Here is a 10,782-nt window from a genome sequence, read left to right as displayed (position 1 = left end):
CACCCCGCCTCATATTGTGCCGGAATGGTATTTCCTACCGATCTATGCCATTCTTCGTAGTATACCTGACAAATCGGACACCCCGCCTCATATTGTGCCGGAATGGTATTTCCTACCGATCTATGCCATTCTTCGTAGTATACCTGACAAATCGGTAAAACCCTCTCTGATTCGGTCACCGAGAAGTCGGACGACTCTTAAGTAACCCAGGGTTACCCGACCCCTTCGACGCTTTTTTCGCTGTATACCCCCTCCATCCTTCGGAGGTGGAATATAGGTTACTCTAAATTAATACATAGTAGGCCCCCAGAACGCTATCCGGCATTCCCACCAGCGAATCAAACAAGGATATTGCATAGATATTTAAAAAATTAATATGAGATGGATGAGAGAAGGTGAGGAAAGAGAGTGTAAAAGTTACTCCCGCAAAAACAATGGATCATGGCAGAAAAGTGATCCCCATAGCATTTATGACAGCCACGGGGCTTGCGTGGCTGTCACTAATGCACCCAGCACGCCCCGTGGCTGTCACTAATGCGCCCTAGTAGGGCGCGCTTGACAGTTTATTTATTTATTTTTTAAATTATATTTATTTTTTTTCCTTCTCCTCCCACTTTCTCTTTCCTAATCACACTTACAAAAATCCCTCAGTAATCGTGAAATAACCCCATTGATAAGGATGTTCTAATGTATGTTTACCCAATAGGTGTAATGTGATTGGGTTAGTAAAAGTTGCTTAATTCAATTAGAATAATTATATTAATCCTTCCAAGGGGTGTTTGTTATGATTACCAATGCCAAAAGACACGCATGATTATTTACAGTTATTAGAAGAAATAATGACCCACCATGCAATAGAGGCTAATTCCATCAGTTTTGTCCATCTTACATAAACCAAAAGTACAAATTAACCCAAAAACAAAAATGATGTTTTACCCAGTAGGTGAATAAGTGTGAAATTGTGTAATCAGATACTTGCATGGATTGCTAACATTAACAACACAGGCCACTGTTTTCTGTTTGAATATACAATATGTTTCAGAGGATGCCTCTCTTCCTCTTCCCCCTCTACCCTCTACTCCGGCAATTTTGCCAGAAAAAACGCAACCAGTGTTTGTCCTTGGCATGTCATATTTGAAGACTGGGATTACACAACCTGCAAGTTAACAATTACAAGAACAAGATCACATAAGAACATATGTACGATGAAATTATTTAGCCCTCAAGGCTACATTTCGCTATTCTAACCTAAGACGGATTTATATTCAAAGGAAAGCATGTCTTGTACTCTTGTTACCAATTATATAACACTCACCTTCAAATATCAAATGCTGGGAAGAAATGTCAGCCAACTGATTATATAATTGCTAAGACTTAATTTCAAAGCAACCTTGTGGCCAAAGCACCAGAGTTGTCATTTGATGGTGTCTCACTCTGAGTACTCGTGTTAGTATCCACCGGAGCACGGGGGGATCTGTTACTTTCTCGGCTTTCCAGGCGTTCCATGATGCTAGCAATTCCGGCATTCACCTCTCTCCTAACTTCAGAACCAATATCTGATAAGGATGCGCTTCGAGAAAAGAGCCTTTCCTTCCACCCTCTTTTAGTCTTGTTAAATGAATCTCGGTATCTTCAAAAAAAAATGTTAACTTTGTTCAAACATTCAAATGGCAACAAGAGTAATTTTAAAATATATACTAACATAAAGAAGAATAATCAAGAGGGGAAAAAAAGAGCTCCAATATAACTCATACTTCATCGACATTGAACTAAATTGAGATCTCAAAGTATCCGAAAATGACTGCAAATCAGATGGACCTGCATTCTCTTGATTTGTCATGGAAGACTGGCCAGAAGAGCTTCTAAGAGTATATAAAAAGAAATCAGACAAAGCAATTTTTCAAATATTCTATGAACAATGAACAAAAGCTTGCCACTACCTACTATCTACAGAGATTCCTTGAGAATTGTTTAGCATGGGTATGGATGCAGAGGATGAAGCAACAGTATGACTGCTATTAACAGAAGAATTGATGGATGAAACTTGAGGAGTTTCATTGTTCAAGGATGATTCTGAAACTGCTCCAACAGGGACTTGGGAAGCAGAACCAGGCCTAACACGAGATCCATTAGGATGTGTAGAAAACACAAAACGCTGTTGACGCTCATCAGAGGATGGACGACTTCTAGATCGCTCCCTCCTAGAATTGCGGTGAGCCCTTTCCATTGCAGCAGCAGCAAAATGCTGGATGATGCGTTCTTCAAGTTCAGTATCGCTTAAGCCTACTGGTAACTGCATTACAATAACAAAGGTGAGACAGCATGAAGACTTTAGCAAGATCCTTCAGATGATGGCGCGATTAAAAGAATATCAAATTCAAATCAGATGGGTAATCTACATGTGGCAATTCAATGTTTCCCAGAGTAGGATGGTGAATTATTGTTGCACTTCTTGCAGGATTAAGTTTTAAACTCCTTTCATGTTCCACAGCCTCAAGCAATTCTTGGCTGTCATACCATCCAAAGCAGGTAAGTAATTACAAACAGATAAGACAAGAATAACTGAATAAGAAGAAGGATGTTCTAATGATAAAAATGAAAAGGTGAAAAGAACCAGCAAAGAACCTTTCTGGATCTTTCAGACTAAGCTGTTGCCAGCACATTGGACAATTAGAACTCCTTTGACACCTATTTGAAAAATTGTAATCATTAGAATTTTAGTTACATTTCCTTGTAAGCTCCGAGAGAAGACATCAATTGACACTGCATGTTTCCATTGGATGTGGTAGAAGTCATTACATTTCACATAGTTTCATCATATGCATGAAGATCCACTACCTCAATATAATGTACATATTCCATTGAACAACATAATATGTGGGTTAGCATTCCATGTTTATTACAAGAAACACACCATGAGAGCTATCAGTATGCTCCATTCTCTCTCATTTTCTCCCTTCCAACAATAGGTGATTTAGGCCAAGAACTCTCTTTACACTTTATGCAATGATTTTGCATTATTAGTGACCACACTTGAAAGTCCAAATCCACTAAACTGAGATTTTAGTGCGTTTGAATTAGCAAATGAAAAGGCATCACCCTTCGCAATGTATGGCCCATAAAGCATAATATTTTGACTGACCATATCCCACTTCTCATCCAACCATGTTTTAATGAAACTATACTATATGTAATTGGCAGTACTAATACTGACCCTCTGGGTACAAGTATGGCAAGAAATACATTGCTAACTCATGTGATAATTAGATTAAAGAGATCATTTAAAAAATAAAAGAATGACTAGTCGTCTTAAAGAGATTAAGGCAAAACTGAAACAACATCATAAAGCAACAAGAGACATCATATAACAAAACTACAAATGGTGCATTTTGGAGAGTAGTTAGATCATTCTGATCCAATTGCTCCCACTGGACCCTTATCCTTAAATTTTTTTTTTGTGATTAGGACAACAAATTAATGAACCACTCAAATCACTCCAACCACAATTCATTCACACAACCTTTTGATAGCGGACTGCTCCAACTGCTATTCCAAACACACCTCAAAATACAAAAAATTCATCTCTTTCCCCTCTTAAGCATGGCTTGGAATTCTTGTGATATTGCTCTTCTCCAACACTCTCTCTCCCTCTCTGTCTTTGTGTTTAACAACCATTTCATACTGTTAAGGTATTAACAACCGTTATGCAATCAACGGTCCATAACATCTCTCACCAACTTAAATGATAATTCAAGTAAAGAGTATGGATTTGAAATGCCAATAACAACAAACGTAAAACTGCATACCATTCCAAAATACACTGCAAGTGAAACTCGTGCTTGCAATGAGTAACCTGCAGAGAACATACATTATATGCTTTTAGAAACCACATGGTCCCCTCACATGGACAAAAATACAAAACACAGACAACTTTTATATAAATCATTGCAACACAGAAGCTATTGATGTGAGTAGCATTTACAGTGGAAGGATCACTCTTGGAGAATATCTCAAGGCAAATGCTGCAAGCATCATCACAAGCATCCTGAATTCCCCCTTCCACAAAAGCTGCTGCTGATGTGGCATGACTTTCCTCCTTCTTGACCTCTTCCATTCTTGGAACCTTGAGCAAACAAAGCCAGGAACAGAATTCAAGTGCCATGAAACAGCTTCTTCTTTTTCTTTTTTCTTTATTGGAAAAGCAACAAAAGGGGAAATAATACATTTTTGCTAGGACACATTTCGATTAGAAATGTCAAGACTTTTCAATCAGCTATATTAATTGGGTAGCAATAACCACCTAATTTTCCTATAATCCGTAAATTGTGAATTCAATAATCAAATTCCTAACTCTCCAGTGACATAAAAGAAATGAATTGAACCTTACAGAATTATTTAGCAACTCAGATAGATCAACCATGATCAATTATTTCTTTCTTCTTCTTCTTCTTCTTCTTTTTTATTTTATTTTATTTTGTTTGGTAGAAATATACTCATATACATAGAGAGGCCTGATAATTATCAAACATTCTTCTTCTTTTTTTTCTTTTTCTTTTTTTTTCCGAATTCAGGCAATTGAGTGATAAAAACTAATCCTCCATAATAAATAAATAATCGTAATGGAGATTGCAATGGGGTTAAGATCCATACAAACAGGATTTTGATTGCATTACCTGGATTTATGTCCCAAAATAGAAGGGTCAAGAAGGATGAGACGAATCACCGAAGAAATCCGAACGTATTAGCTCTGAGTATTCCTCCCCCGATAAATGCAACTTGAATAATGTTCTACAAGGTCCCCAATCCCGATCGAGGAACCCTAGAACGTTTTGAGAGAGAAACTTCAGAGCGAAACTTGAAAAAAGCAGAGGAAATATAGATATACTCCGTAAATAGAAATCGTTTAGGTTTCTGTATCGACGATATCCAAATGCGGAAATGCCCGTTTAGATCGTGGAATACATGATAAAATTACAATCCTACAAAAATTGTTTTAAAATTTTTCTAAAATATGTTGAAAAACTAGTTAATAAGTTAACTAATTGAAATTTATAGTGTTTCATTAAATTAATTATTGATGAGTTAAAAATATATACAAACGAATAAATTAAGGTATTAGGATTTTTATTAATGAATGATACATTATGTCATTTTAATAAATTAATAAAGATTAAAAAATGAAATAAATTAAAAAATCATGAGCTTATTTTGAGACAGAGTTTATTACCGAAATGGTCCCTCGACTATTGTGAAATTACTAATTTGGTCCTCGACAATTTTTCGTGATCAATTAAGTCCTTCGACTTTGAAAATTCTAACCAATTTGGTCCTCCGTTTATTTTGCCGTTAAACATCCGTTAAATCGGGACCAAATTGATAATTTTGCTATAGTCAAGAGACCAAATTGGTAAATTTGCTATAGTCAAGGAACCATTTCAGTGAAAAATTAATTACCAATTTGGTCCCTTGACTATAGCAAAGTTACCAATTTGGTCCATTGACTATAGCATAATTACTAATTTGGTCTCGATTTTAACGGATGTTTAACGGCAAAATAAACGAAGGACCAAATTGGTTAAAATTTTCAAAGTCGAAGGACTTAATTGGTCACGAAAAATTGTCGATGACCAAATTGGTAATTTCACAATAGTCGATGGACCATTTCGGTAATATACTCTTTTGAGACATGCTTTCAGACTATGTTTGGCAAACCTAGTTGAAAATGTAGTCCAAAGCTGAAAGTTGAAAAGCTATAAGTTAGAAGTAGAAATCTGAAAAGTTGTTACGCTTAAATTGTTTGGTAAAATTAGCTTTTTGATAAGCTGATAAATGTAAAAATACTAAAAATGACATCTTCATAAAATTTAAATAGTTTTAAATTTAAATAGGTTTATTTACAAATTAAAATATAAAATAATGAAATAAATATATTTTAATAAAATATAAAGTAACAACATATATTTGAAAATATATAAAGTAAAATAAAATGTTTATAGTTCATAAAATTAGTTCATACAAAAATTAATATTCAAACACACAAATGTCAAATTAAAATTACAACCAAAAGGATTTTAATTGGGATGGTAATGAATGTCATTTATTTAAAATAATAAGGATAAAGATGAAAGAAAAAACTTATTTTTGAAACGCTACCTAATGTAGTGTTTCAAAATAAACTATTTTTTTAAGCCATTAGCATATTTTAGAAACATTACTAAACGGAACATATAACTTATTTGTAGCTTAAAATAAGTTGTGTTGAACTGATACTACAGTTGTGTTGAAAATGAACTGCAGTTGTGTTGAAAGGAAAACGCAGTTGCGCATAACGGAGGTCGTTTCAGCAGTTTGTTTTCATTAATCAAAACGACGTCGTTTTGATGCGCGCTCTACAGTAAAAGTTGGGCTAACTTATAGTGAACTTAGCTCTTTAATTATTTGTATTTTCAAATTTCCCTAAATTTTTACAAAAATACACTTTTTTATTTAATATATATCATGAACCATGAAGTAGGTAACAACATCCAACATTCATGTTTACGGTTCCTAAGGGAAACAATTTCCCCTAATCAATCGACTTTATCGCGAACGATTCATGTTTTTAGTTGAAGAGGTTGATAGTGAGATCTCGAATCAAATTGTTGGTCTTTTGGTATATCTTAATATCGAAGATGATACCAAGGATATTTTTTTGTATATAAACTCTCCCGGGAGAGATGTAATATCTGGAGTAGCTATTTATGATATGATGCAAACTGTGCGGCCAGGTGTCAGTACAATATGCATAGGATTAGCCGCTTCAATGGGATCTTTTATCCGGGCTGGGGGAGAAATTACCAGACGTGCAGCATTCTCCTTTTTTTCATTTTCAACGTATTTTACAAATAAGATTAATGTAATAAAAAATATATCATAAAAAATTATAATTGATATCGTTTGCATGACACTCATATATATATATATATATATATTACTATAACTAGTATTGTACTCGTGCGATGCACGGACTAAATATTAAAAATATTGTTGTTGCATGTGTTATAGTGATATAAGTATTATTTTAATCTTATTTTTAAGTTCTTAATGATAGACTTAATTTAAATATAATAAATAGATGCGTGAATTTAAATTTAAAATAAAAATCAAAACTTATTATTAATTAATAAAAGTAAATTGAATATTACACATTATTAAAAACTTCAAGCTAAACACCAATACTAACGATATTTGAGTTATCATAGAAGCATCAATGTACAATTGACCCTAGCTAGTATGCTACATGTGTGATGCACATGATGAATATTAGACAATTTAAAAATATTACTATTAAGTAAACAACGTACAACTTAATATAAACATAAAATTCAATTCATGTATTACAAATACATTAAAATATATTTGATATAAATATTACAAAAAGCCTAAACATTAATACTAAAATTTACAAATTGTTAAAAACTTGATTGTAGACAACATTGCACGTTAAGTACTCTCCATTTTGACATGAAATAAAAACTTTAAAACCCTTATCGTTGCTAACTCTAGATATAGCCACATTCCATTGTCTATGTACAAAAATAGATATTTTTTCAAAAAACTGTGATTTCTCGACTCCATTGCAATGTCTTCAATTCATTGTGTAAAAATTTGATTAGCAGACAATATGACTAAATTTAATACAGAAGTCAAATTAAATATTTAAATTAATTTATGAGTTAAAACCTAAAATCATCTCACAACTATAACAAAATTCAACTATTCAATTTAACAAATTAAGTCATCAACTATTCAATCGTTACTCAATAAGATCCTGAGTTATTCAATTCATACACAATAAAGTCCTCAACTATTAAAATTCTCGCTCAAGACTTTCTTACTCAAAATGGAGAGTACTTTAAATATTGTGATATAAATATTGTTAAGTTACATGCACTTTAACAAAACAAAATACTGCAATACTTAAATAGATTTTCCTGCCAACATAGAAGAAATATGGGCATTAAAAAACAATAAATAATAATAACAAATAGTAATAATAATATAAAGTTGACGGACTGCAGCCCAATTCAATTATATAGCCCAAAAGAACCCCACAACCAACGACACATACTACCCAACCCAGCTTCATCTCTGCCATTTCATTTTCGCTTCCCATTGTTTTCCAGAACCCTCTCTCTGACTCCCATTTTGGACAGCACGGTCGGAAACTGCTTCGTAGGCAAAACTCCAAAGGAAATCCCACAAATACAGCGTGAGAGCAAAGTCAGTACACAGTAGCGATACCTGGCCGGCAACATCTATCGGCATACACGATGTTTGCGGTAAAGTCTATACAATCTAGATGGTACTATTGTGTTTTTCAAACACAAAATGTCAATTTAAATGCCTACATCCGAACTCTAAGTCTCTCTTCTGCAAATCTAAATACCCCTAGACATTAAAGATATATTGCAGATAAAATAAAGCAGTTTGCAGTTCTGTATTTCCACATGCACAACCCTTGAAGGTTTAAAATATAATCCAGTAGTGTAGAATGAAAGAATATCTTTCAATATTCGGTTTCTATGGCTTACAACATTATCTTTCACTATTGGGTTCGTTGGTACTAATTCCACTTGTGATTGTTCCGGCAATGCGTGTCACCTGCGAGAGCACTTGTAATTCATTTATTATTTTACAGTTAAAAGATTTCTTTTATTGCAATTCTGTTAGTAATTTCTTGAGTACTAATCCAATTTAGTGGAAGTAGAAGGATACATCAAATGTTGTCTCCACTGTTCTTTCTGTGTCAGGAGTGTTTATTTACACCCTTGCTGCTAATACAGGGTTCTTTGTTTGAAATAATCAACTCCATAGAGTTCTTAACATTGAATAGAAATGTATGCCTCTAGATTTTTGTTTGTAACATAAACAATACTATTGCTGGCTTGGTGCTGTGAATTTGAATTAACGAAGAACTTTCCTCTTGCAGAATTTAGAGCATATTATGAAGGAGATGCAGGGAGCCATAATATTTGCTGCAGCTTTTCATGAAATACTTGGATACAGTGGGATTGCAATGATATTTTTGAAGTAAGAGTTTCTGTTTCAAAAGTTTTTTTTTTTTTTTTTTTTTAATTTACTGCCATAGCACTGTATCTGAATGTTATAGTCGTTTTGAAAAATGAGGTTGAGTGTTGCCAAATGAGCTAATAGAAAATCGATCAGAGTGCTGTAGCTTATAATAAAATTCATATCTTATAGAGTATAAAAAAGACTAAAATTTAATTGTAAAAACGTAATTAATTTATGTGGAATTATAATTTTCGTACTACTGTTGAACTTATTTATTAGTCTATATACCTGCTGACCATTGTAGTTACCTTAAATATTTTTTGTGATGTACAGCAGCAGATAGTCACATATGGAAAGCAGAGCTCAAAATCATTAAAAAGGTCAAAGTCAAGGCATCATAAGAAGTGTGCTTGCTTCCATTTTTTAAAAGAAGGTATGCTACTTATTCCTACTTTACGTGAACTGTACACTATTGTGTAATTGTGCTGACTACTTGTTAATTTCATTCTTTATTAACAATGTCGATAAAAGAAGAGTTAGTATATAGTATAAATTTATTTTGCAGGGTTTTCTTTCCCCATCATCTGGATTCCGGAGCAGAAGCACTCATGCTAGCAGCCACAAACAGTGTGAAAGAAATTTCCAAGTTTGTATGCAAAAGTTTTTTGGTAATCGTTGCATCTTCTAAGAGCTTTCCGCCTTTTCCAAATTCAGTCCCAATATATGAGAAACCACAGTTTGCTTATCATGGATTATGAGCTTGCATGATTTGCATAGTTTGAATAGCCCTCTACCTGTCTATCCTCTACTAAACAGATTGTGTTAGGGTGTTCCATATGTTTGAATAATTTGTTTAAGATCCATTGTATAAAGTTGAACTGACTATCAAGTTTAGAGCTCTATAAACAATGAATAAAAAAGTAGCAGATGAAAGTGCAATAAGGTGCATGACAGTTTAAGACCTGAGCACTCTAAGTCAATGGTGATGAATCTATAAAATCAAAAGGGCCACATAATTGGTAGTACTTAGTCTTTATAGTTAAATTACGGTTGATACGTAAATCTACTACTAATTTAAGCAGTCTCCGTAATACATGCTTGAAGTGCTAATGCATTAATTTATATAACACAGTATACCATAACTGATTTTTCATTATTTATTTCCATAAACCTATCTACAATGTATAGTAAGTAAATTACATACAGTTATGACAATGCTAGTATGACTGTTCTATACAACCTAATTTGGCGGCTTGAATTCTTCTGTTAGGTCAAGCACTCCACAGCCGACTTTTTTCGCCGTTTATTGTATTGAAACCTGCATATCTGTTCAGGTGGGAAAAACTGTTCTATACAACAATTTGCATGACCCCAAAGGCGTTATGCAATTTTGGAACTGCTGCTTTTGTATTGAGATCCGGAATGCCATTGAGGAACCTTTAAGTGCCAATATTTCGGGTGGAAAACCTGCAGGTTCTTCATGACTTACCATGGAATGCAGTAAGTTTTTGTGCTTTTAATTAATTTAAGTCATGACAACATTTTCAATTCTGTTTGGATTTAAGCACAGTAATTACTAAACTGCATATTTTAACCTTTTCTGACCCTGAGAGAAATAAAATTCATTATTTTATACTAAATACAGTAAGTATTTCTTGTGGCTCATACAATTCTTTTTAGTTTGCACTGAATTATTTTCCATACCTATGCAGGTATTTCTTACAAACA

At 33.6% G+C, this 10,782-nt stretch overlaps 1 protein-coding gene and 1 long non-coding RNA gene across 4 annotated transcripts; one reads left to right on the top strand and one right to left on the bottom strand.

The window, feature by feature from the left end:
- Window positions 1-827: 827 nt before the first annotated feature.
- Window positions 828-4,925, bottom strand: LOC116028366 (E3 ubiquitin-protein ligase RHF2A-like). Of its 3 annotated transcripts, none has more exons than XM_031270067.1 (9): window positions 4,674-4,925; window positions 3,983-4,123; window positions 3,807-3,853; window positions 2,626-2,688; window positions 2,400-2,508; window positions 1,941-2,293; window positions 1,755-1,862; window positions 1,316-1,630; window positions 828-1,156 (listed from the first exon to the last, which is right to left on the bottom strand). In XM_031270067.1, exons 2-8 carry the CDS (start codon window positions 4,112-4,114, stop codon window positions 1,381-1,383), a joined length of 1,062 nt encoding a protein of 353 aa, XP_031125927.1. In that variant the 5' UTR covers window positions 4,115-4,123; window positions 4,674-4,925; the 3' UTR covers window positions 828-1,156; window positions 1,316-1,380. The 3 variants fall into 3 exon arrangements, with proteins under 3 accessions (XP_031125927.1, XP_031125928.1, XP_031125929.1); XM_031270068.1 differs by having other exon boundaries at window positions 1,755-1,859; XM_031270069.1 differs by lacking the exon at window positions 1,755-1,862.
- A 3,218-nt stretch (window positions 4,926-8,143) lies between these two features.
- Window positions 8,144-9,479, top strand: LOC116028384. Its single transcript, XR_004100139.1, has 3 exons — window positions 8,144-8,321; window positions 8,972-9,072; window positions 9,388-9,479. It is a non-coding gene; the product is annotated as an uncharacterized LOC116028384 (long non-coding RNA).
- The last annotated feature ends 1,303 nt before the right edge of the window (window positions 9,480-10,782 follow it).

The sequence above is a fragment of the Ipomoea triloba genome, chromosome 9 (genome assembly GCF_003576645.1).
Source record: "Ipomoea triloba cultivar NCNSP0323 chromosome 9, ASM357664v1".
In the NCBI taxonomy this organism is placed as follows: domain Eukaryota; kingdom Viridiplantae; phylum Streptophyta; class Magnoliopsida; order Solanales; family Convolvulaceae; genus Ipomoea; species Ipomoea triloba.
This window is presented reverse-complemented; position numbering and strand designations above follow the sequence as displayed.